Source organism: Colobus angolensis, unplaced genomic scaffold (genome assembly GCF_000951035.1).
Source record: "Colobus angolensis palliatus isolate OR3802 unplaced genomic scaffold, Cang.pa_1.0 Scaffold247, whole genome shotgun sequence".
Taxonomy (NCBI): domain Eukaryota; kingdom Metazoa; phylum Chordata; class Mammalia; order Primates; family Cercopithecidae; genus Colobus; species Colobus angolensis.
Genome location: NW_012115677.1, coordinates 3,400,946 through 3,428,819, shown reverse-complemented (window position 1 = coordinate 3,428,819; position 27,874 = coordinate 3,400,946). Strand labels below are relative to the sequence as shown.

At 40.5% G+C, this 27,874-nt stretch overlaps 1 protein-coding gene across 5 annotated transcripts in view; it reads right to left on the bottom strand.

The window, feature by feature from the left end:
* The window catches only part of LOC105514542 (rap guanine nucleotide exchange factor 4), a 233,895-nt gene that overhangs the window by 79,335 nt on the left and 126,686 nt on the right, over nt 1-27,874 (bottom strand). For 3 of the 5 annotated variants that reach the window (XM_011945959.1, XM_011945960.1, XM_011945962.1), the window contains exons 4-7: nt 12,407-12,460; nt 11,991-12,097; nt 7,492-7,613; nt 5,745-5,928 (exon numbers count right to left, since the gene is read on the bottom strand). In XM_011945959.1, coding sequence (XP_011801349.1) covers nt 5,745-5,928; nt 7,492-7,613; nt 11,991-12,097; nt 12,407-12,460 — 467 coding nt within the window. The remainder of the gene's footprint in view (nt 1-5,744; nt 5,929-7,491; nt 7,614-11,990; nt 12,098-12,406; nt 12,461-27,874) is intronic. The other 2 variants (XM_011945963.1, XM_011945964.1) reach the window with 1 other exon arrangement.

The following is a 27,874-nucleotide window of genomic DNA, read 5'->3' as shown; positions in this document are numbered from 1 at the left end:
AGAAAGGGCTTGAGAAACAACCTAAACATCCAACGATCACAAACTGAATGCACTAAAGAACCATTCAGAGAATATACTATTTAAAAGCTCCATCCTTAAAGGATATTTAACTTTAAGAGAGAATGCTATGATATGTTATTAAGTGTAAAAAGTTAGGAATTAAAAAATAACCAGTGGGATAGGCACTGAAATGTTACCAGTAATGAACTGAGATGTGATTGCTGGTGTTATTTCTTCTTTTTTAACTCTTGTCAGTGGTTTCCAAATTTTCTCCAATAAAGAGATCGACTTTAACAATAAAAAGTCATTAAAACCTTGAGGCAATCTTATAATAAATCCTAAACTGTAGATGAGCCGCTAAGTTCATCCTCCCCTCTCCTGAATCTGAATCAGAAAGGTAGCAATCCAATGGTTGGTTTCTGGCCATGTGGATATGAGGAATAAGAATAAATGGCTTTTACGGGGAGAGGCAGAGAAATGACCCACTTCATGCAATCGTTTATTCAGGTAAATTCTACAAGCTTTCACTGGTGACGCTGAAATCTTTCAAGCAATGACCAAGGTGAAGGTCGCCATGCAGTGAAGGAAGGATTCACAGTGACTATCTTACTTCAGAAGCCTAGGTTCTTTCGGTCGTGCTTTTCTTCTCATCTGATTAGCATTTGAGATGAACTTTGTAACTGTGGACATTCTCTTGACACATCCGAGCAGAAATCAAACCCTAACCATCACCAATTTTAGGCTTGCTAATCTGGAATCCCCTGAAGAAACAAATCCCTCTATAATTACCAGGATTTTAAATTCCACACCCTGGAAAAGAGTTTAGACAAATAAAGATCCTACTAAAACAGGCACTGCTAATTAAGACACAATACACAGGCTCTCATGCGCCCTCTAGAGCAAGTGTGTGGAATGGAGTAGCAGCGGGGTAGTCTCCACCCAGCCTCTGCAGGACAGCCTTGCATTAGGGCAGGCAGCCAATTGAGGGATAAACAATACCCTCCCCTCTCCCCTACAGTATTTTGTCTTTATGTCATTTAATCCACCTTAAATTGTTGCCTTTCAACTTTACGCCCTATAGCATATGTTTGATATGAAGTCAATGTATCTCACGTTTCCATATTTCTTAACGCCTTAGCAGAGTATGGGCAGTAAACAAACAAACAAACAAACAAACAAACCCATTTCTAGGACCTTCGAACATGCTCTCAGTTTTCAGGAGCAAGGTGCTCAGATGGTCTCTTCAAGACAACAATGATACTGGCAGTTCTTGACTAACTAAGCCTGTTTTCTCTCTGTTAAAGTAAAATTAAGTAGTAGCTCCAAAGATTATTAGCAGATCAAAAAAAAAAAAAAAAAAAGAGGCGGGGGTATGTGTGTACGTGCATGTAGAGCTGGAATGTCTGTCTCCTAAAACTAGATTCCTTGCTTTTTACTTTCCCATCTCTGGGAGCTCTTATTCCAGCAGAAAGAGTCAAAAGAAGAAACTGCCAGCCCAATTCCAATGTTTACAAAGTTTCAAAAAACCTGGGGAGATGGAAAAAAATCCCAAGGGCACCTGAAATATTAATTTATCACATAAAATAAACAAACTCGAGTTTCTGTGTTTCTGACTCAGTTGGAAGATTCCCCAACTTCCAACAATTCTCTTAATGTTATATATATATATATATACACACACACACACACACACACACACACACATATATTTCTCTCTGCTCGGGCCCAAATGACTTATCTCTTTCTCAACTTACTTAGGCTTCTAGGCTGTTATGCTTTTTCAGAACTGCAGATCTAAATTTTGATTTGGGAAATAGTATCTACTTAATCGCCCTCCCACCTTTAGGCTGGTCTCTGATAGACCATCCTGAACACTGGAGCCTATATCTCACTTTAGTTGGAAGGAGTGGTTTGAAGACTTCTACAGCAGAGCATCCTGTCTCCTTGAAGCCTCTTTTTTACCTACAGCCGGCCCCAAGTTTACAATACTCTGCTTACCTAGTCACTCCAGATCCTTTTACGCATGTTTCTCTAACCAAAGTACCTGCTCAAGGAAAGCCAAAATGCACATTTCTACTGGTAAGAGTCCCCATTGTATCTACTTGCTATAGGGCAACCTCTTGTTTTTAGATTCATAAACAAAGCAAAATCAAAACAGTAAGCTCTGAGAGCTCATTCTGTGTTTGATGGCCCTGTCTGGGAACTACAACAACAGCACCGTCAAACTGTCATCTTCTGTAGTGCTTGCCCCCAAATGCCATCTAGGTCTGCACCTGTGAAACCAGGACGGGCATTGTGAGTCACTCTGTCTGCCACCACATAAAAAGCTAATTTCACATGCAGCATGTATGTGTGTTTTTTTTTTTCAATACCAATAGCAACAAGAGTGTGCCAAAAAATTTCCCCTGAAGCTCTATTCTGTTTTTTAAACTACAGAACATTCTTTCATAGTTTGACAGTTAAAATGCTGCAGTTAATGTAATAAACAGAGAATTTTTCTAAGTAGCCTGTCAAAACAAGTGACACTATTTTTTTTGCTAGCAAGTCTCCGATTCAGAACAATAGGAAGTACCTTTCAAAGCAACATCTTCATTATACAATCAAATTCTCAAAGTAATCTTCTCATCAAAGAATATTGTGTTATTTCTTTCCCAGTAATTATCAGAGTTCTGCAACCTCTCTGGCAGTGGTGACTATTATAAAATGCAGCTGTGCTAAGTTTAAAAGTCGGGAGGTCCTGCCCTGGTCAGTATGAAGCCAATGTATCTCATGCCTCCACATTTCTTAATGACTTAGCATTTTCGGCAGTAAAAAGTCAACATTTCCAGGACCTCTGAACATGCCCTTAGTTTCCAGGAGCTCTGAACATGCCCTCAGTTTCCAGGAGCGAAGTGCTCGTTTGGTCCCTTCAAGGACAGTAGTGATACTGGCAATTCTTGATCAACTATGCTTGTTTTCTTTCCACTTAAATAAAGTAGTAGCTCCAAAGATTATTAGCAGATCAAAAAAAAAAAAAAAAAAAGTGTGTGTGTGTATGTACACATAGAGTTGGAATATCTGTCTCCTAAAATTAGATTCCTTATTTTTCACTTTCCCATCTCTCGGGAGCTGTTATTCTGGCAGAAAGAAAACTGAAGAGTTCCTGAAGTGCCAGCCCAATTCCAATGTTTACAAAGTTTAGAAAAACCTAAGAAGATGGGAAAATCCCAGGGCCACCCAAAATCATGTATCTCAGAATATTTAAAAAACCTGTACTTTAACAACTAGCAATAGAATGGAAGAGTGTCAGCTTTGGAATGTAATAGTCTATGAAGAATCTGGGCTGCCAGGGATCATGCAATTCAATGGTGTATGGAAAATAAAAGGAAGCACAAGCAGTGACTCCCATTTCTCCCGAGGTGACTCATGAAAACAAGCTCTCAAGTCTCTTGTGAAGGGTAAATCAAACAATTAGCATGAATGTTCCTAGCATACAGCAAGCACTCAATTGATGATTGTTGGATCTTAATTTAATTTGGGAATTCCTCTCCCATGGAATTATAAACTCCCCAAAGGCAGGAGCCATTTTATTACTTTTTTCTTTTGATCTCTTTGGTAGATGCTCAAAAACATTTGTGAATCAGATGGCACTTCTGCCTTCCTCGGAGCAAGAGCTGAGGGAACATTAGCTGGGACTGTGTATTCACACTTCCATTCATTCATTCACTCACTCAGCAAAGGTTTACTGATGGCTTACGTGGTGTAATGCATGGAGGTAGGGATATGGCCTTACTAACTTCCACACCAGGTTAAGCCCTCCTTTACATTAGGCTGTGCTAACACACACTACATCTTCCTCTGTAGCATGTGATGCAGCTGTGATTAAACGATTGCTTGCATAAGTAGTTGTTTAAGGTTTATCCTCTGTGCTAGACAGAAAACTCCAAGGAGGAGAAGGCTTCTTGTTCAATGCTTACCTTAATGCCTTAGCACCTAATATAGTGTCTAGAAGAATGTAGGTGCTCAATAAATGAACAAATGCAGTAAAATGAGATCTGTCTTTGCCTTTGAGAAACTCATAGTTGACTGCAATATTTCTCCACAGGGGCACTGTTCTCAGGACAGCTCCTTATTGTGTTGGGTTCCTAGGTACTGCGGTGTGTTTGGCAGCCCTTGGTCCTAGCCACTGCCCAATGAGTGCTAGCAGTTGGCCCTCTCCCGCGCTTTGACAACAGCCCTTAGGGGGCTGTCCCACCTCGATTCAGAACCACTGCATATGCTGGTTTGGATGCAGGTGGCAGCAAGGAAGATAGCAAAAAGGGGATGGACCCAGGAAATGATGGGGAAATATGCAGGAGGGACAGTGGGACAAGAGGGGACCAGAAAGAAAACATGGCTTAAAATGGTGGTGTTCATCTGAGTTTCCCAGGCCCCAGGGATTCTCTCGGGCCCCCTCAGCCACACTGTCCTACGATCCTTCAGGGCAGAGAAAGCATACACTGGCTGGGCAGGTTTCTTGGACCCCACTCCTGCTTATGTCAGTGAAGCTCTAGCTTTGTTTGATGTTTTGGATTTTCCTGTTCATCTTTTTGTGTGAAGAAAGGGTTTTGAGGCTTACAGACCTGAAGAGCATGGTTCTAGAGTTAAGGATGATGGTATCTGCTGGGATGAGGGAGGCTTTTGAAACACATGGTGTGGGAGAGTCAGACCCCATGAGAGAGTTTTGACAAAGGGGACAGTCCTGAGTAAGGGCAAGTGAAAGAATCCTGGGGAAACGAAATTAAAGTGCCTTCAGAGAGGCTACTGCCGGTTGGTCTGAGGGGCAGCCTCTGGGAAGGCTGGCCTGAGGGACACCTCACTCTTGGAAAGCACCCAGCAGACACCCAGGACATGTAACATGTAATGCCCTTCTCGAGACTAATACACCAAGGTCAGCCACAGATGACTCAGAGCTGACATCCATAGCTGGCCAACGCTGGCTGCAGGGCAGAGGGCGTCTTCACTTCCAGCCGAAAAATACAAGCCTGTTTGGTGGTTTCAGAAGCAAGTGCCAAGTCACCGCTTACTGAAAAGGTTTCCCTGAGGATTATATGCCCCATAGCAAGTAGTGGAGTGCCTTGCATCAAATGGGGGCTTAATAATACATTCTTCCTGAGTGGATGTGATTAAACATTTCAGAGTCCTCAATTGCAGGTGGTGGCCTGCTCCTGAAGGTGGGTTCAGCTGAGAAAGAAGGGAGAGACTGCCTCAGTGGCTCAATGGGGGACTTGACAGGGGTAATGTAGTTGTGGTGTGCTCAGAAGAATGAGCTTTAAGAAGCCTCAGAGGAGGGTAGGAGCATGTGCTGAATGAGTGAAGGAACAAATGAACGTAGGCCTGGGTGTGAAGGCTATGGCCCCGATGACCTCTGTCCTGTTGCAGTAGGGAGAAAGGTGCTACTGCCAACTGGCATAGAAACAAAGCAGTTTCTGTTTGTCATTGACCAAAGGTCATTTAATATGGGGACTCAGTTTTGACAGCTCGAGCCAACTAATGACAACCTCTACGGCTTTAACTCATGCAAATGGAAAATAGAGCCATCCGGATCAAACACAAAAATTAAAATAACAGAGACAAGCACTGCTGTGGCACCCTTCAGCTGCTCCCTTTTGTTCCATGGGGGACGGCCAGGGCTTTTGAGAGCAGCCTTGTGTCTGTCCCCGCGGTATGCCTACGCACTAGGCAGCCTCAGGACCTGGAGGGGTGAGCCACGAGCTCTCACTCACGGTTTGCGGAGGATCATCCTCATGTGGGCGTCAGGGCCCATCTGTGACAGCAGAAGCATGGTGTCCTGGAGCTCCTCATCACACTCCTTCTTCTCTTCCTCAGTAGGCAAAGGGGCATCCTCATGCTCATCATCCAGAAATCGATAGAATAAATATTTGTCTTGGAAATGGTGCTCCTGGTCCACTACGGGAAACATGGAAGCACGTGTCAGCTGCGGCACCTCAGCCTCACAGCTCCGTTCACTGGAAACAAATGCAGGGTGTCGGGCAGGATGGCCAAGTGGCAGCAAAGCCGGGAGCCTCCTCACCCTTCTCACTCTGCCCTGCCCAGGCTGTGCAGCTGGAAGACATGACCTCGGGGCTGCAGTCATGCACACCACAGCCCTCTCAGACCCACCCATCTCCTGGGCCTCCGTGGGACTCCCTTTGAGGACCTGCCAGCGTTTCTGAGATGAACAATTTGACCTGCAGAAATCGCCTTCCTGATATTTTCTAGGATGTGAGACCTGTGTCCCCAACAGGAAAGGAACCAACTGCCAGGTCATGTTCTGTCACGGCTTTTGAAAGTACAGGCTTTAAAAACAATCTGCTTTGTCAGGATCAGAATTTATGTTCTTCTTTCTATATGTACTGTTTATCAACTGTACTGTCTGCGCTCTGGAAAAAAATGTTAGTATAAAATTAGTTGTTTGAACAAAGCTGACCAGACCAGGTTTCTAGATCACACACTGCTAGAAGGATTTTGTAGTAATTTTCTTCCCAATCTGATTTTTTAAAGTTTTTTCCTCTTGTTCCTTTAAACAGGATTTAAATCTTGGTAGAACAAAGACAATGAACGTGGCTCAGAATCCCTCATGTACATGTCTTAGAGCCTTGAGCCCCTTTTCAGGATGGAGCATCAATACTCTCAAAAGGTAAAGACAAGCAGTAGATCCCTTGCTGCTCAAAGGGTGATTCCTGAAGGAGCAGCAGCAGCAGCATCTGGGAACTTGTTGGAAATACAGACTCTGAGTCCATTCCAGATGAGCTACATCAGAATCTGCACTTTAACAAGAGTCCCAGGCGACATGTATGCACATTAAAGTATGAGAAACGCTGGCAAAACCATTACTAGATTCCCAGGTGTTGGAAAATGAAATAAATGGTTTTAATATTTTGTCTGTTTGGAAGTGTCTTAAACAAATGGCATGAGAGTTTGGCCAGAGTTACATGCCAGTCCTGAAGAGCTACTCTGTTCAATTATAGCCCCTGCAGTTATCAAGAGTCACAATTGCAGAGCACATTCTTGATTTTAAATATGGTCATCCTGTGGGTATACAAATTGGCTCTCCCAGACAGTGGCACAGTTAAAAGGCAGCTTCCGAATTCATTACTTACTTTCATGTCATCAGCCCAGCCACACACTTCACTGCTCTTCATTCTGCCCCTGTATCAGGATTGCTATGCACTGCTCAGAGTATAATCACACTATCAATGAACCGTGAATGCAAACTAATAAACATAATTGGAACTGATGCACTCGGGCTGCAATTTCATTTTCCTTTCATACATTCTCCCAAGTTAGGAAGGTACAATGGTGGAACATAGCAATCAATAACATCTACTTGCTGCATTTGTATTGCTAAATGAAGATGCTAGCTCTGCAGGTCCCTAAAGGGACAGTAATTCTTTCTTGCCCATTTGGGAGCTCAGCAACTACTTACCCAGAGAAATGCACTTAGCATTTCTTGAGAGGGGCTCATCTTACCATGGTTGAGAACACCGTCTTCTAACAGGACTTGCCACATGCCAACAGCTTGAGTACGGGAGTGAACACATGGTGTCTGCTGCATCATCCAGTCCACCAGCTCAGTTCCCACACAGCATTGTCTAAGGAGAGGTGAGACATAAAGGGTGGGGAAGTCACCCCTTTTCAGATAGAGGATGGGAGATGGCTTCTGAGAGGAGAACCTATCAAAGGGCTTAATGGTCTCCTACTAGAAGAGGTCTCACGGCAAACAAAGCACCACACGCGGTAGCTTCAGGTTCTCAAATGCTAATACAAGCCAAAAAAGCCACTCAGTTCATGACAGACCTTTAAAGCAAGGCTGGTTAAATGAAAGCATTACAACTTGCAGCACCAGGGGAGACCGGGGGCTGCCAGAGGGGGAGATTGTCTGGCAAGCTAATCAGAGGAACAGAAACTCTGTCCTAGTGAGCCAGTCCCAGAAAATCTCAGTGTAAGATGGAGGCAAAGCAAAATACATACTGACTGTCTCCACCTGAGTCTTGTGCCGAATGAGTTAATGTTTTATGAGGCACTCAGAGGTGCTATGAAAGGTGCCGTATAAGTGCAAAATTACATAGCACTTTATATTTTCAAGTAATACTACTGATCTTCCTCAGAGGGGTGTTGGGAGAAACAAGCAATTAGGGATGCAAATCTCCTTGAAAAAGTTCTGTGTAATGAGCATTAGCACTTCTCCAGAGCCTGTCATGTGAAGAGCTCCAAATGCTTGCTGGCTTCCTGTATATTCACACATCAGTCCCCAAGATGCCCTTCTGTGGTGAGTTGGTCTGGATAAGCAAACTGTATACATTAGTTAGGAAATGCATAAGCATACACACTCACATATTTGGGAACACCGAAACTGCCCATGGGGTGAGGGAAGGGGCAGGTGTCCACAACATGATGGTTCAAGAGAGGAAATGGAATCTTGAAGTCCTAGTGATGGCTCAATCCCAAGGGATGATGGAACAAGGCAGGGAGTCACAGAGCAGCTGGCTGTCTGCAGCTGGGACTGAATCACTGGTGGCCTCCCCTCTCATGTAACAACAGCACCACTTCTGGGGCACGGGCTAGGGAGCTCCTCTCTAGTTGAAACTGGAGGAGACTTATGGTTCTGTGCCACTTTAGGAACAGTCTTGAAGTGGCGGGAGACATGAGATACAGAACTAGGTCTGCTACTTAGCTATGTGACTTTGGCCACATGGTTTTAACTCTCTGGTTCTCACTTTCCTTGCCTGTAAAAAAAAAAAAAAAAAAAAAAAAAAAAAGAAAAAAAAAAAAAAAAAAAAAGGAGGAGCAAATGATGGCCTCTAAAGCCTTTTCCAGCTCTAATAATTTTAATCTTAGACCTCTGAAATCTATCAGAGGAATCGTGGGATTCCTTGATTTGGGGTTGACCCTGACTTCACAATATTTCACAGGGAGGGTATACTGAGAAAGTCATTATATTTCCAGGACTGCCCTTATTACAGTCTATAACCATACATTAGAGCTTCAGTGGGCACAGTCACCTACTTATAAATCATTCTGAACCAAACATAAGACCTTCCAGAATATTTCTTTCCTAATTTGAGAATTGATTAATGGTAAAAAATCATGTAAAAATACATAAAATCAATTTCATTTGGCTTTTAATTCAATGATTACCTTTACTAAAAAGAGCACACGGACTTGAGATGATCCCAGAGCATCTGATGAGTCCTTACAAAGGGTATAAGAATCTTGCAGTCAGAATACTGAACAACGACACACAGTTGTGCCACTTGTCGCTGATGGAATCACAGGCATCCTTTCCATGAATGATCCCTAGATTTAGAATTGACAGCAGACCTCTAGAATAGTGATTTTGGGGGGTTATGCTGCATCTGGAGAGACTACAGCCCCCTAATACTGTAGCAATAATATAATGGAGTGAGAAGCAGGAGGGAGAGAGAGAATGGAACTGGAAAGTATAAGATCTGGGACAAGGAACTCAGATTGTCCTGCAGAAAAAAGAAATCATGCTTCCGGCTTCCAGTTGAGTCCTATGGTTATTCCCAACAGATCATTAATTTGTGTCACAGGGCGTGGAACAGACATAACACCTATATTTCAGGGGTTTAAAATCTTAATACGATGGAGCACAAAAGAGATGATGGTTTCCGACTTCTAGTTTCCATGATCTATCATCAAACATGACATATTTTAATGAATTTTCCCTAATGCAAGTCAATACTTGGCAAAGCGCAATCACATCTTAAATTAGGGGAAAAAGTAATATAATTTTGAAAAGAAAAAGTTCCTTTAACCATATGAGATCTTTGAGATTCCCTGAATGAATTTAAAAGGTTGAACTTTCTCTGAAGACATGTGACACATTGATTTATTTATTTTAACCTTTACTTTTCTTAAAATTATAGCAGTGTGTAGCTATGTGACTTTGGCCACATGGTTTGATACGGCCTGATACGGTTTGGCTTTGTGTGCCCCGCAAATCTCATCTCAAATTGTAATTTCCATGCTTCAGGGGAAGGGCCTGGTGGTAGGTGATTGGATCATGGGGGCAAATTTTCCCCTTGCTTTTCTTTTGATAGTGAATGAGTTCTCATGAGATCTGATCATTTAAAAGTATGTGGCACCTCCCCCTTCTCTCTCTCTCCTGCTCTGCCGCGGTAAGATGTGCCTGCTTCCTCTTTGCCTTCTGCCATGATTGTAAGTTTCCTGAGGCTCCCTAGTCATGTTTCCTGTTAAGCCTGCGGAACTGTGAGTCAGTTAAACCATTTTTCTTCATAAATTACCCAGTCTCAGATAGTTCTTTATAGCAGTGTGAAAACAGACTAATACAGGTCCAGACTAGAAAAAGAATCAACTTGTGGTGTTGGAGAAGAGGAATTACAAATGTAAACATCCAAAATGGTAGTTAGTTAATATCAACATAAAAAGGGCTAGGTAATCAATCTGTCCTAAGAGATGGAACGTGTCTTAAGTGGAATATGCTACTGATAAGACTAAGGCATGTTCTCAAGTCCCACCTCATTTCCAAAATTCTGTCAACAAGAGGGCAATCTAAATGTAACACACTGTCAATTTTGGTCTTGTAACATATTCATGCCAAATGCAAGCAGAAGAGTATTAGTTTGCATGGAGTATAGAAAAAATAATCAGAAGAGGAAGAATGTGCAATATATTTTTTCTATCTCTGTCCTTGAGACGGAAACTGGATCTTGAGGCACGTATACTTGGTAGGTTTGCTTTAAGGTGAACCCTGTAGATACTAGATCTAGATCACATTCAACTAACATTTACTGAGCAGTTATTTATGCTCAAATTCCTGAACCAGAACCTTTATAGGTTCTATCATATACATCCTTCATGGTAACTTTGAAATTTGTATTCTAGCTTTTCAGTGTGTCTTACGAATTTGGTTCCTGTGAGTCAAATGGGTTTTGGCTCATGCCAGTGCTGATGGGTTCTGAGGTCATGTCTAGGCTAAATGGGAAAGAGAGTCTCACTGATTGCTGAAACACGGCTGTCATGTCTGAACGCTGGGACTGGGAAGACAGAGTGAAGGCTTATGTGCCACATATTGACAATTCTAGTCCCTCAACACTTGCTGAATTAATAAAATCAAAAGTTAGGGATTAGACTCGAGTTCTTAACTGGCCCACCATGGTACAGTCATCCCAGAAGGTTCAGCTAACCATGAAACCTCAGTCTTTATCTCTGTCATTTCTTAACTCCAGTGACAACTACAATTAGGAATCCATATTCTATATGAATATATATGTGATACAGAGTTGTATATCTTACTATATGCATGCTAGGATGGAATCCTACTTTAGAAAATAAGCTCTGTAAAGCATGTTTTGTTCACTGCTGTATCCTTAGGGCTTTAAACACAATAGTCTCTGGCACCCAGTAAGTGCTAGACTTGTGGAATAAATGAATGACTGAATGAATGAAATGATCACTGAATCTGGAAATCAACCAACCTTGGTTTAAATCCTGGCCCTGCCACTCACTAGACTTGTGATTTGGGCATGCAAAACTAATTTCTCCAAGCCTCAGTTTTGTTATCTGAAAAATGGTCATACATGTCTAGCAGTGTTATGTGGATGAAATGAGCTAATATACCAAAAGGGACCTGGTAGAGGTCTTTGAGTATAAATAAGTGTGCAGTCAATGTTTGTTGAATGTGATCTAAATCTAGCAGGCTTCCTAGAAGTCACTAGCAAACAGAAATTACAAACATTTTCTTCTCTTTGTTCATCACAACTAAACCAATATCCAAACAACTTAGTTTAGGAGGTGCTGGGAATATTAAGGATACTTAAATAACTGCAGTTAATTTGAGATCTAAGACAAGCCTAACCTTCCAGAACCTGAAGGCATTACAAAATGGGCTGCACCCACATGGAAAACAGGGAGAAGCATTTTTGTTCGATTTTCACTAAATATGAATGTGAGCGGGCCACAGCCTTTAGAGTTAGCACACATACCTGTACGTCTTTAGGTGGTATTTTCTATCTCTTATCATGTGAGGTGCTCGAGAGAGAATGGCATTTCGTAAAATTTTTCCAGCCCTGAGGATCTTCTCTGAAGGGACCTGGATTGTAATCAGGTGGAAGGAGGGGAGGAGAAAGAAATGTTTATAGAAGGAAAACAAACCAAACAAATCCTGAAACCACTTTCCAATCTGACTCTGGCTTGGAAAACGTAACTCACTCAGTATGTTTACTTTGTTCACTTGTGTGATATGTCACTGGTTTATGTTGAGAACTGAGACACTGAATATTTCCTGTCTCTAGAAAATGTATCAGAGGCTTCCTGATGTGATGCCCTGACATATGGATCACCTCCAGAGGTACTTAAGAAGCTAGCTCAATAGCTCATCAACCCACCTACATCCCATTACCTTGGTAATGGTGTTAGCAGGACGAAGAGGAACGTGAGGTTCAATGAGAGGTGTCTGAAAAATAAAATGTTAAAGCAAAAGAAAATTAAACAAAAAGTTCACTGAAGAAAATTATGGGTTGGGGGATAATAAGAAACATCAATTTTTTATAAAACTCAAAATAGAATTTAAAAAACAAGAGATAAATTCTGCCTAAAGAACTTGAATGCATAGGCATTCAAAGGGCAAAATTAGACCATTCAGTTTGCCAACATTTAAATATAAATTATTAAAAATGAAAAACCAAATAGATAGGAATGATTAGATGTTTGTAGGCTTAATGAGAAGAGGAAATAAATATCTATTCAGAGCCTAACAAACATCAGAGCAGAGGAAAAAGCAAAACAAGATAAACATAAATGGAGATTAAAATGACCTGTCTCCGGAGGTGGGAAGAAAGTATTGATATGGGATGGAAATGAGCTATTTCATCTCTCTCTTGTGTAGTTAAGATTCTTCTTCTGCAATCTGAATTTTTTAGAAACAAAGTTTTAATTTTTAAATGTGACTTCTTGGCGGTTCTATGCACTCAAGCTCCTAGAGCCCACTGAGGCAGTTAGTACTCTTCTCTTTCTTCTACTAAGTAGAAGAAAGTGTACAGAGTTCAGGATTCTGTGACTGTCAGATCAGCTCTAGGCTCCAGAGAAAATACATATGATTATCTACATTCTATTTTTTAGATAGATGGGGTCTTGCTCTGTTGCCCAGGCTGGAGTATAGTGGTGTGATCCTAGCTCACTGCAGCTTCAAAGCCTTGAACTCCCAGGCTCAAGAGATTCTCCCACCCCAGCTTCCCGAGTATCTAGGACTACAGGCTTGCACCACCATGCCCAGTTAATTTTTTTCTGTAGAGATGGGGGTCTCAATATGTTGTCCAGGCTGGTCTCGAACTCCTGGCCTCAAGGGACCCTCCTGCCTTGGCCTCCCAAAGTGCTGGGATTATAGACAGGAGCCACAGCACCTGGCCTATTAACCACATTCTTCAAATGGAGGTATTGAATGTAATCCCAGAAAAATTACTTCCACACAGCTACACATTAAGCCCTCTAGTCTTACGGAGACCCCTTCATTTTCTTGCTCTGAAATAATCTGGTAAAGGTATTCCAAATGGTGGAGAAAAATTTATCCAGTCAAGGGGAGTGACAGAACCACCAATACAAGGCCATTTATGCCACTTCCAGAAGGTAAGAAAAGATGGCAGATTTATTTCTTATGAGATTGTGGTAGGCAGAATAATTCTCCCCCCAACAACAACAAAAGTTTATGTCCTCATCCCTAGAACCTTCAAACATGTCAGGTTACACTGCAAAAGGGACTCCATGGATATTTAGATTAAGTTAAGCATCAAACCAAGGAGATCATCCTGGTGTTTCTAGCTGGGCCGAAGGTAAACACGAGGGGGCTTAAAAGATGGTAGAGGGAAGCAGAGAAGTCAGAACTGGCTTTGAAGATGAAAGATGCCAAAGGCCAAAGAATGAGAGTAGCCTCCAGAAGATGGAAAAGGAGAAAAACAAACAAAAGAGATTTCCCCTAGAACTTCCAGATGAACGCAGCCCTGCTGACGCCTTATTGTGAGCCCAGTGATCCCCATTTCAGACTTCTAAACAATAGCACTGTTCGGTTATTAAGGTGTTTTTTAAACCACTACATTTGTGGTAATTTGTTACAGCAGTCATGGAAAACTGATGTAGAGATTATTATGCTTTGTACTAAAAACCCTACTGTTTACAAATAGAAGCCATTACAGTGAAAATAAATTGATAAGTTTTCCCTCTAGTCCTCATAAAAAATTAATGGGGTAAATAAAGGCCAATATATAATATTGTACATAGCTAAATACAAATATACATGCATAAATATATACCTTTTATCAACAATAAGTTTCAAGTGGGTTGATGCTTTTGATTTATAATAGAATTAAGGAAAAAGACAAAAGAATACTAAACTTTAAAATAACAGCATAGATAAGACACAGATGTATTTAGAATGGCTGAAATCTCACTGAACCAACTTATTTAAACATTTTCATCACCTCGCTGGCATCTAGCAGACTTTTTTCCCCTCTTGAAATCACTGTAGCACAGATGTCAAGCAACATTACAGTATTTTAGCAGCATACTGTTTACAACCAGCATAGATCAAGAAGTATCCCTCTAGTCCAATTCAACAGTTGCTTTAAACACGGACTGATTTTGCCCTGAAATAGTCCATGCTCCGTTATGGCAGACCTACTGATGGAGAGAGACTATGAGCTCACAGAGTTCCTGTACTTGCACCTAACACCTCAAAGAAGGCAAGAAATCTTTGATGGCATATCACCCAGAGAAGCGTTCAAACACGCCAGACCATCATACACCAGGACCTTGAAAACATGCAGTTAAAACACACTACATATTTCTAAGTTGTGAGTTCCCAGGTTCTTAAGCCTCTCACCTCTTTTCATTACACAGGTTGGTTTACAGTCTAGGACTGAGCCTCACTGTATCAAATTGTAAAGACCTCTGGTTTCTTGAAAATAATAGTAGAAATCTGTTTCTTCTTGTCTTAGAGGAAAGAGGTGCAGATAGGTGTGGTCTAGAGTAGATGGGTATGGGATTCGTTTCTGAGTTCACCTTTTCTTTCCAATGAAAAACCTACTTTCCTTTGCAGTGATCTTTGAGAGGCTGCCAGAATCAAAGTCAAGAAGATGCCCATGCTTCCGGACTGGTGATAAGTGTTTATTCTTTGGTAGGTGCAATGAAACATTATTTGAAGATTGCATGTTTTAATTTGTTTCTAAAGAAATGGCTATATTTTAACAAAATGCTAACAAGTGGTACCTAGGCTACTTTATTTTGTTGGACAGCTCCCTTTCTGGTTCCTTGGAACCCTGAAAAGAAAGTGTTACTAAAGCTTGATACTAAAGGAAGTATCAAGCTTCAACCAGAACTTTTTCTTTGATTTGCAACTTCTAAAGAGGTAAATGTACACAAGGTTGTCTTTTAGCTAGATAATCATAGTACCAGTTCCAGGACCAAGAGGGTATTTCATCTATTGAAAGGCAGAATTCTCAGATCCTTCTCTGGCTCAAAGATTTTAGGTTTAGGGGCAACATGACGAATGGGGGATGCCCTGAGGAGGGGATGTTCCCTTTATTTAAATAAAACCTCCAAGGAACACATGCAGGGGCAAGCAGGGAAGGTTTTATTTTGAGGGAATAGGAATTTGTATTTGAAAGGGACACTGTATTCAGTTAGGCAATATACCACATCCTCAGAACTATGTTGGCACATAGAAGTCAAATGCTTTGAGACAAAGGGCAAGCCTGACAGGCAGGCCACGTCCCTGGAAATAGTCACTGGCCAATGCCTGTTCAGGGACCCCTGCATTACAAGTGTAACTTTATTGCCTTTGTGTCAGATTATACTTCCTTTTTGGTTTCCCTTGGTTTTCAAGTAAAGTCTCTTTTGAGAATTCCACCTTAGCTGCACTGTAGAAAAATAAGGGAAAGAATGCCATTTTATGAATTCTTAGGTTAAACAGGAGAAGGAAAGACAAAAACATGGTGATATTTGTGAGAAACAAAGAAAGCAAGCCAGCCCTAGAGGCAGGTTTACACATGCTGTGCACACATGCTCCTTTACATGTACCTCCTTGCTATATTCTGACTCCCATTGTTTAGGGAGACAGCTAAGGCCAGAGACACCGAGGGACTTGCCTGTGCTCACACAGCCAATAACTGGAATTGCTGAGAGTAGACTCCAGGTCTATTTCACTCCAGTGTCTCCACTGCAGATACAATGACCCCATCTACCTGCGGTTTTCTGCTAGAGACATCTTGGCCCACCGTTTGGAAGAGTCTGTGTTCTGTTTGATTCAAGTTATTGAGAAAATTGCATCTAAGCTGTTCTAGGTCATCAGGTATCAGACGTGATCTGATGAATTTCCAGCAATAAATATTCACAGTGACCTACTGAGATTACATATTAGCACCTGCATCATGCTTGGTTTCAATTAACTTTTTAAAAAGCAACCTTGTGGGCTGGGCGCAGTAGCTCACACCTGTAATTCCAGCACTTTGGGAGGCTGAGGCGGGCAGATCACGAGGTTAGAAGATCAAGACCATCCTGGCTAACACGGTGAAACCCCGTCTCTACTAAAAATACAAAAAAATTAGCCGGGCCTGGTGGGGGCGCCTGTAGTCCCAGCTACTCCGGAGGCTGAGGCAGGAGAATGGTGTGAGCCTGGGAGGCGGAGCTTGCAGTGAGCCGAGAATGTGCCACTGCACCGCAGCCTGGGCGACAGAGAGAGATTCCGTCCCAAAAAAAAAAAAAAAAAGAAAAGCAACTTTGTAACAACAAAACAACATTTAGCATAGAGGGACTGTCCCATCAGGGCTCAGACAAATATACCAGGGAGAGGAGTAGCAGTCCAGTGCAATCAGGAGATGGAAATCACTCAGTGTATTTTCCACAGAGGGAATATAATGAGGAAGTGTTGCACCAGGGGAGGAAAATTTCAGAAGCCAAATAGACCACTGTGAGAGGTAGTGCCAATATTGGCAAAGCAGGAGGCCCTTGAGCAAAGGGACAGAGGGAGAAGGAAGCATGACCAGGGCCTGAGCCAGGTGTCCTGGTGGGAGCTGGAACCCTGGAGGGTGTCCCAGAACCCTAGAGGTACTGCCACTGCCAGAGATGCCGCGGGACCACTGCTGAGAGGGAGGCAAGAGCCTCCCTCGCATCCGATCTCTCTCCAGCCAGAAGTCGGATAAATATGGAAAAGAATTTCATTTTATAAATGATTAGGTTAAATGGAAGAAGGAAAGAAGCAGCACTGCAGTATCCGTGAGAGTCAAAGAAAGAAAACCAGCCCAAAGGCAGAATCAAAGGGCAAAGAGTTGATCTGAGAGCAGCGGCCCCAGGACCAGTACAGAAGAGTAGTTGCAGTGGCCTCAGGGCTGGGCAGGACTGCCACAGCTGCCACCCAGCCCTCTCACTCGCTCCCCACACCATATCCTCCCGGGCACTCTTCCTGCTGAGCTCTAGGCAAGGCAGGAGGACAGCAGGACGGCACAGGGTAGGGGCTGCATTTGGCCTGCTGAGTTTGCTTCCTAGGGCCCCCTGTTTGGCCCTATAGCCAACACACGTATAACAAATGAGCCCCGAAAGGCATGGACCCCTCTCCAATGAAATTTTCTAGACTTTGACACATCAATCACGCGTTGATAAAAATTCTTCCTCCCTACCGGAGCATGAAAGAATCCAAATGGGGCTGTGACAATGTGATCCTAAAACAGCGAGGCAGGGAGGACAGATAAAGGCAGAAGCATTCAGCTTTCTTTCTGCTTTTCTCGGCTTTCTCCATGAAAGACTTCCCTCAGGACTGACTAATTGGTTTTTGTTTGTTTCTGGAAAGGGGATGCTCTTTCTACTGCCTTGTATTATGTTTATATTACTACTGAAAAAGAGAAACGGAGAGGGAAAATACTCCTTTTGGCACCACAGCCAATACAGAAATACTAATCAGGTGAATGAAACATATGAATGTAGCCTCCATTACAAGATGCACAATAACTCCCCGGTAGATTATAATGAGGTATAAGGCACTGTAACAGGCCTCACGAAAGACCATATTCAGACCCTTTTGAAAGGGGGTAATTCTTTTTCCTTAAGTACTTGCTCACAGAAGCCTTTTGCAAGGCACAGCATTTTAAACCAAGAGACAAGAATGACAAGCAAGATTGGGACACCACTCCTGCCAACCCAGTGCGGTAAAACGTCAAGCAAGTCCATATCGAATCTGATTCAAGGATTTAATGAAGATCTGTTGTGTGCAGAGCAGTGAGTGAAGCTAAAGAAGGAGACTCTGATAAGGTAACTGGCCGAAATGGGCTCTTGGTCTTGTTGAAAAAGCCAAACTTCTATAGGTTAAACAATTACAAGACAATATGAGTCTAATAAATGCTGCAACATTTTGGATTTCAAATCCCCCTTTTCTTATTTCAGCTGAGAACATCTAGGAGGTAGAGAGCAGTATTTAGTGTTGTAGTGAAACTGATATACTTTTAGGAGCTATATTCCCTTGTTTTGGCATTTTTGAATAATATAACTAAGATCTTTGAAATGTATGTCTCATTCTTGTAATAATTATCATCAATGTCATCACTCTTTGGGGCTGCCCAGATGAAATTAAAATAAGGACTAAGTCAGACTCATAGGCAGATTTCACTACTCTGAATTAACTCGGTAAGTTTTTCCATTTGTGAAATAATGGAAAAATCATCTAGAGACTTCTTTGCCTTCCACTTGAAGGCTTCTTTTTCCTCCCCAAGTCTTTTCCCCTAAGTTCAAAATTGGCTTAGAGATTTCCAGTTTCGGCTTTCTCTTGTAAAGACCTTGAAAGTTGTCACTTAATGGCCGTGAAAATAATGATTGCTCTCGGGCTCCTCAGAGAATTGAGTTTGCAAAGCAAACTGCCACCCAGAAATCTGGAGAGACAGGAGAATCCGGAGTCCCGATTGAGAGACTCGCTCACCTGGAAACCACAAACTGGTAAGAATACTTAAATGGTAGTCCTGACGAATTGCTGGAGGCTGCATGTGGATTAGCTTGAGAGTGAGAAACTCCTGGGGATGGGCATTTTTAGCGGCGCCCCCACACTACGTGAATTTTACCTACTTCAACCCTACCAGTTTTACTTACTTCAGCTCCTCATGAAGAGCCAAAAAAAGGGTCTCCTTTTTTTGTGGCTCTGGCAAGGAGAGGGAAAGCATCATCATCGTGAAATACACCCACAGCATTCACCATAATAAAGGCAGACTCTCCAGGGAAACGACTTTAGGAATGTCTTATCTCATGGGGCAAGGTTCTCTGACTGTAGCCACTCTAGCCCACCAGCCGTCTCCTCAAGGGAAAAATTTGTCTTGACCGGTCAAAAGAATAAACGTCTTCTTTCTCTCTCCTTCATACACTAGTAGCAGAGAAGCGCAAGTAGAGACAGGTGGGATGGGAGACACAGATCTCACCCTCACACCCCCACCCCACCAAATGCTGGGACAACCAGTCCATCCTCAGGGATTCAACTCCAACAAGAGTTGAACATTTAAAACATGTACTAATCTTTAATAGCTGAAATAACATTTTAAGGACCCAAAGTGACAAAACATTTATGGATTAAGGCTGAAGTGTTTTTATGGTTGTTAAGTACCAGAGAGAAAGAAAGCATTAGACCCAACACAGTTAATAGTGGTCAGTGGGGGAAGGGGATTATTTCATGTGTATATTTCACTGAGTTGAAATATACTCTCTCTCTGTCTCTCTCTAGAGAGTTATTTGGTTGGTTTTAAATATATTATAACAACTGAGATTATATATTACATATACAAATATTTAACAGTTATTTGTTATATTTATTATATAACATATTTATATATATATTTCTCTATATATAGAGAGATCATGATATATATAGAATTATACAGAGAATTATTACATATAAAATAATAGATATTATATATAATATATAATAGATATAAAATAGATTGTATATTATATAAATGTAAAATATCTATAATAGATAGCTATTATATATATATTTTTTAAGTGGCTCATAAATCAGGGGTGCTGAAGCCTACCGTGTGTCTCAGGCTGCAGTCTGACTATAAGAAGAGACAGAAGAATACAGAAGACTGCATGGTGAGTCTGTAAAACTGGACGAAGGAAGCACTTCCAGGAAAAAGGCTGCCTGGATGCCCCTGTCAACTGGTCTGGGAGCACTGTTCTTAGCAGGTGCTAGCAAATGGTTCAAGTTTCTCTGCAACATACCCTAACACAGTGCTGCAAGATGGCATGTTTTTAGAAACTGTCAAACCCTAACTTATAGTGTAAGATTATTTCTGATTTCTTCTAGTGGAGAGAGGCAGCTTCAATTAGATGGTAATCTTTCTTTTAACATACAGGATCTTCTGAGTGTTTGCTTTCTAGGAGGTATACTATATCTGTTAGACACTCATAAGCCAGATATTTAGAGGCAAAAAATAAAATGGTAACTTTAGAGAGGTCTCTGTTCTTACCAGTAAGAATGGTTCCCTTTGAGATCTTACAAAGTAGTTCATTTTTTCCTTACAAATTGGCTTGATCGAGCCTCAATTTTCTTATAATGGCAATACCAACATATTACTATGAAAACTGCATTTGAATAGTAGAAGCTAAGAGATGTACACAAGCCAACCATAATATTCCACAGAGGCCACTGCCCATTATGGTGTGTCTCCCCTTACAAGTGTGATTTCGATGGAAACATAAACTCTGAAAAGGAGTCCTCAACCCCTGTTTCCTCCTTCTTTTGCAAATCTAAGCCTTGGCCTCATCATTCACCCTTGTTTCCAATATGAGAAATTCTGACAACAAAGTCCAAATCTGGGAATAATGTGTTGAACGCTTTTTGGCAATAAGATGAATGTTAAGATTTTGAAGACATGGTTCAATTCTTGCAACTTTCATGGATTGGCACTTATTAGCAAAAGGACTGGAACATTATGACATTTCCCTTTATAATCTCAAATTAAAAAAAAATAGTCTGGTGTGGTGGCACATGCCTGCAGTCCTAGCTACTCGAGAGACTGAAGCAGGAGGATCACCTGAGCCCAGAAGTTTGAGGTTGCAGGGAGCCATGATTGTGTAAACTACCATGCCTGGCTGGAATTTTCATTTCAATTAAAAATTTTAAATTCTCTTCCTAAATTTCATTAGCTACATTTCAAGTGCTCCATAGCCACTTGTGCCTTATCCAAGCCTTGGTTATCCCTTGTCTAGAGATCATGATCCCGTCCTAAAAGGTGTATATGCTTCCATCCCCTGCCATCCCTGCCCCACATCATCAACCCCATAGCCAGATGATCCTATAAAAACATAGATCAGATCATGTTGCCCCAAAACCTCCAATGGCTTCTCTTCCCACTCCCAATGAAAGCCAAACTCTATAGTCCACAGTGTAACTGTCTGGCTCCTTGCAATCTCTGATCTTACTTCTGCTCTCTAGCCCTCTGCTTAGGCCACACCCTCTCTTCCTTTTGCCTGGATGCTCTCTTCCCAGACAGCCCCATGGCTCACACACTCACTTCTTTCAGGTCTCTGCTCAAACACACCTTCTTGGAGAGGCCTGCTCTGTCCATTCTATAGGATATCGTATCCCTGCCCCAAATCTGGCACTCTTTACCCCTCTTGCTATAGGATTTATCATACTTGACATTCTATGCTCGTTTCTTACCTGTTTTCTGTACTGAAACGTTAGCTGCATTCATGCATGACAAGAACCTTGTTTTGCTCACTGTTCTACCCCAGTTCTTGGCATACAGAACTACTCAAGGATTTATTGAATGAATGGAAGAATTTCTTCATTGATTCATTCATTCTAGCTGACTTCATGGTAGGTGACCAAAGAGAAAACTGAGAGTAATTATGTGTTTAGGTATACGAAGGGATGTTGGGAACAAACTGACTGGGTGTTTCCACTGCACTGTGGTGTGAAGAATCGGGTTCAATGAATTGCAATTGAGTAAAAACGTACTGACAGAGAGGAATACTAAGTAATTCCCCTCTTCCCAGTCCTTTGTTTTTTAAAATGGACTGGGCTTTGTGTCTGATAAAATGATGCACAAAATCAGTGCTTTGCAAATTTTAATGACTGCATGAAGCCCACGGGGATCTCATTAAAATGCAGATTTTGGTTATGTTGGTCTGAGATGTTACCTAATTTTCTTCATTTCTGCCAAGTGATGTTGATGCTGCTGGTATGGGAACCACGCTTTGAGCATCAAAGAATTGGATGGGTATCAGTAGAACCCTATGGATCCATAACTTCATAATCCTTACTAACGTGAGCATTTCTAAAGATTGGATCTAGGCACTATAATCATAAGGTCATCACTCTCACAACATTTATGTTATCTAAATAAGTCAATATGTTTTCCAGTTAAAGGAATTATTGTGCAATCACATTTGTCTTTATTTTTGGAATACTCAAGTACCTTACAGGAAAATCAAATACTTACAATTTATTAAAGAAAATGCATTTGGCCTTTAGGAGTATTTGAATAATATACTTAATATTCACAAATAACACACTTCAAACTTTCTAAATTACAAATAAACTATCTCAACCAAATTCATTATATAAATATTTCATAAGGTTTCCAAGAATACAAAAAACACAACATAATCCTTACATTACCCTCCTAAGAGAATCAGGAAAAAAAATCACACTCCATATTTATGAAATTTAATAATAATTTATGAAATTAGTATTTGAAAATGAAGAAAAATGCTTACATTTGAATTTAAATCTCAATAGCATGATTTCAGTATTTGCTGAATGGATCAATCTTTATCCTTATTCTAACTGGTTGAGGCAGAAGAGGGTCACCTTGGCCAAGCCACGGCCCCTGCCACTTGGTACCACTGAGACTCCCAAAGTGCACACATTGGACCCCAGAAACCCAGCCCCTCCCCTACTGCCCTCATCAAGGAATTGGATTCTGTAAAGAATGGCAGAGCATGGGTCACAAGCTTGGGTTTTAATTGTGTTCAGGAAAGCCAGATTTCTAAAGTTTGAAAAATTCCAATCAAAGTTAGCATTCTCTCCCCACCAGAAGAGATGGCTACTAACCTGGGATGTTAAAACCTAAGTATAGAGAACAAATTTATAAATATTACAAGCATGCATATTTACAATTGATAACATCTAACAAGATTACAGCTATCTTAGATACCCTGATAGAAAGGCAAGTTTCTGTTTCTTAAAACTTTGAAAGCATTTTCTCAAGCCCATTGGGCATACAGTAGATACATCCTTTAAAGTATGTCACAGTAACAAACTTACAATAACATCCTATAAATAACAACATATAATGATTTACCATGTTATGTAATTCTAGTTTGAATAAAAATACATGTGCAAACGTTAGTTTATTTCATGGACATTTGAGAATATCATCTGTTGTGCTCAGCTAATTTATTAGAGTTCAAAGGATACTATTTTGGTAAATGATGCTAAGTTAATTATAATCCTAGGTTTGGGTTACAAGATGTTTAAAAATGAGATTGGCTCAATTAGAGACACCCCTACTGAAACAATCTGAGAAGCTATAGAAACTGCTTTAAAAAATATAGCACACTACAGGTGACTTTTCTCATCCATGGTGCTTTGAAGATTCATAATCAATGCATCAGATGAAACAACTGAAAGGGAGATTAGTGATCGGGTTAGGGTATTCTTGATTTTCTCGATTTTGAGGGATCTATGGGATGTATTTCCGCCAGACACCAGTCATATCCTGAGTGCACCCTCAGGACCTCTCTGCATTTCCTGAATCTCTGTTACAGTACATATTTCATTGCTTACACCACAGTTATTGACATATTTGTTTCTCCAAGTACTACATGAAGTCCTTAAAATAAATAATTGTGTCTTTGTTACCTCAGAATCCCTGTGGTGCTTTGCGCATACAGATTGTTCATTAAATATTTATTTGATTAATATGTAGAGAAATCTCTGAGGAGTTTTTAGCTAGAAGTGGCATGAAAAGAATTTTTCCTCCTTTCATTTCTGAAATTTCAGTTTTGCTCTTCATGGTTAGATATGAAAAGACTAAGTTTATTGGATGTTGGAAATTAATTTGTGAACTATTTTACTTTTGCTTTTTCCTTCCTAGGAATAACATTTCCCTTCAGTTCAAATCTGTACTAAGGTATTTTAGGTTGGACAGAAGATATATTAATTTCTTTCTTTTTAAAAACCTTTATTTTAAGTGCAGGGGTACATGTGCAGGTTTGTTATATAGGTAAACTTGTGTCATGGGAGTTTGTTGTACAGGGTATTTCATCACCCAGGTATTAAGTCTAGTACCCATTAGTTACTGTTCCTGATCCTCTCCCTCCTCCTACCCGCTACCCTACAATAGGCCCCAGTGTGTGTTATTCCTCTTTATGGGTACATGTGTTCTCACCGTTTAGCTTCCACTTACAAGTGAGAGCATGCGGTATTTGGTTTTCTGGCCCTGCATTAGTTTGCTAAGGATGATGGCCTCCAGCTCCATCCATGTTCCTGCAAAGGACAGGATCTCATTCTTTTTTATGGCTGCAGAGTATTCCTTGGGAAAACACATTAATTTCAAGTGGACACCTTTATATTTCCTTTAGATCAAGGAAGTTCTAGAAAACAGATTGTCCTGGAGCCTGAAAACATTCTTTTCCACCATCTCGACTTCCTGTTATTTTTACCTTGATAGACACAAAACCAGTTTTGAGTCTTCGTTGTTTTGATAAGTATTTCTGACTATTTTTAGGGCAGTTCTAAGAATTACCTAAAAGTTATGGTATGCACATACATATATCTAAAATTGTGCTTATAATTTCAGAGGTTAATGGACTTCTGGAAGTCCATATATAGAACCTAAATCTGAACAAGTTCATTCCTAACACCTCAGAAATCTACTGCCACATAAAAGCCCAACAAAAATGTTGTACATACATTCACTAAAAGACATATAATAAAATGTTCAGAGTAGTGCTTGCTATTCACCATAGCCCACCACCAACAGAATGAACAATACATCGTGTAGTCCCATAATGGAATGAGAGAAAACAATTCACACCTGCATGCAACAATGTGGGTACATCTCATAAACCGAATGCTGAATGAGAGAAGCTGGATACAAAAGGTATACACCAGATGATTTCACTGATATAAAGCAAAAAATCAGATTACTATACTCTTAGAAGGCAGGATAGTGGGGAGTGGCTAGAAGGAAACATGAGGTAGGCTTCTGGGGTGGTGGTGACATTCTGTTTCTTGATCTAAATGCTGTTTATATGACTGAATTTGTGAAAATGTTCTGACCTAAATGATGTGTGCACTTTTTTACACGTATATTCTATGCTTTAATGAAAACTCATAAGAAAAAAGTCTGATTTAGAACTTCTCATCAAAAAAATTTAAGAAAGTACTTACCATCCTTCCATTATACAGTTGAGGCATACAAAAAAGTAAAGGAAACCTTGGAATTTTGAAGTTTATAAAAACACTTGAGTAGCACTTACTCATATGTAATCCTGATCTACAGCCCAACACGCAGCAACTTTCCTTTGGGAATGACTCTAAGGAGAAAAGAGAACGTGTATATGCTTGTATGCATGAAAGACACCCAGAAAAAAAAGTGTTACCACCACCAACCTCCACAGAGGGGAGTCTTCAGGAGGAGGTCACCTGGCTAAACAGTGAGCCTAGCAGAGCATGCAGCATTTTTAGTAATATTCATTCCTTCGGCGATTCTGGAAATGTCTAAGAAAACTGATTGCAAATGTCAACTATCTACTACTTAAAATACCACCAACACCCTCAAAAGTATGTAAACACAAGAAAAATCAAAACAAGAAAAGTATTGAAGTTCATATGTTATTAAATGTTTTATAGCTATTTTATTTAAATACTAGCTATACCTGCCAAAGCATATATTTTCCTAGCACATCACGGAATAAAATATTAATGCATCCTATTTATTCACATATTTCATTGCAAATATAACACGTTCACATTCTTCCTAGATTTAACACTTAGGAAGCCCAATGATTTGAGTCTTAACAACAGACAGTTGTCAACAGCCAACCATAGGCTTCTGGAGGTACAAGCTGAATGTCAAGTCTCAGAAATTCTCACAAACACTTTTAGGCAAAGCATTAAATTTGAAATAAGTGAAGCACATTTAATGACGTATGTTGCAGAATCTCTACAGTTAACTTTTTAAGTTAATGAACAGTCAGAAAGTGCATACAGTTTTATAGGCAGTCGTTACCCACTTGTCACCTGTCAGTGTCAGCACTGATAAATCGGCAGGTGGGGCTTCCCAAGGTCAGAGGGATGCTCACGTCTCCTCTGTTGGCTGGCCCAGACTGATGAAATACACATCCAGTAGAACCCTTTTACATATACACAAGTATTTTATAGAGCCAGAAGGTTTGTGTTGGGGGAAGATGAAGGGAGGGGCAACAGTTGTTCAGGGTGGTTCAAGTAATCTTCCCAGAGGAGGCGGGATTTGAACAGGGTCTTTAGGATGAACAGGGTTTGATAGTGAGGGAGCAGAGTGGAATTGCGGGCTGGAGCCAAAGTCACACAGGCAGGAGTTTAGGTATTCCAAGTCCCCTAATCTGGTTGTAGCTTACAGCTGGAGTTGGGAGGAGGTGAGAGATAGTGTAGGAAGACAGTATACGCGATGATAAAAATTCACCATTGTTAAGAAAAGATACAGAGAATCAGATTATCAATTGTAGTCAAGGCATATACTCAGGTATAGGTTTTTACCTTTTCCTATTTTTCCATTACAAAATAATGCATGCTCATTGGAAATTATAAAAAAGTTTAATCTTCCAAAACCAACCACTCAAAGATCATTGTGTTAATATTTTGGAATATTAATATTCAGCCTCTGTTTCTAAGTGTGGGTTTTGTTTTATTTTTAACTGAAGTGTAATCATACTCCACATAAAATTTTGTATCTTTCCTTTTTACATAATGCTAAACCATAAGCAATTTTACATGTTGCTATAAACTCTTTATAACCATCAAAATTCCTTTAAATGTATACAGCGTAATTTAACAATTTTTTTTGTCAATGTGCCTTTAAGTCTTTAATGATTTGCTAGTAGTATTAATATGCTAGGAACTTAGGCCAAAATTCCCCTTACCTACTCGTATTTGGACTTATCTTCTCAGAATCAATTCCCTGAAGTAGAAAACCCAGGCCATGGATTATGGTTCCAAATGCATATTGACAAATTGTGAATCTTGCACTGAAGGTAACTTTGGATGAGATATTTCTTCTGAATAAACTCTTAGAAAAGTGGTCTATCTTTGGCCGCTTGAACATAGCCAGTGTCTTTATTAAGACTAATACATATTAATGTGGAAGTAATAGATCAATTAAGACAAAAATGTCCAACAGAAAAACACAAATACATTCTCTTAATATTTAAATGCATGCTATGTAAACTGCCTCAGGCCATTATTTTAATAGCATAGTAACTCCCAGTTGGGAAAGGTAAAATAATTACCATGAAAAAAAGAGGTCTTTGTCCTACACTTTGAATTAAAAAGAATGCACTCAATTGACTTTTGTATAGTCCTCTGCATGTGAGTGTATTTATCCGTATTGATTGAAAATTTTAAAAGATTTTTTTCTACCTCAAACAATCTAGTAGGCAAAAGCTACAATAAACATAACTTTAGTACAAATACAGGACAAGAATATACAAACAAATAATTCTGATAACCTTTAAGGACTCAGAAACCTGAGAGCAGTAGTATATTTGATCTAGGTTCGGCAAAATTCCTGGAATAACAAAAACCTATTGATGTTTTCAAGAAACCTTTTAAGCCTTTGCAAAGCTCATCAAAACA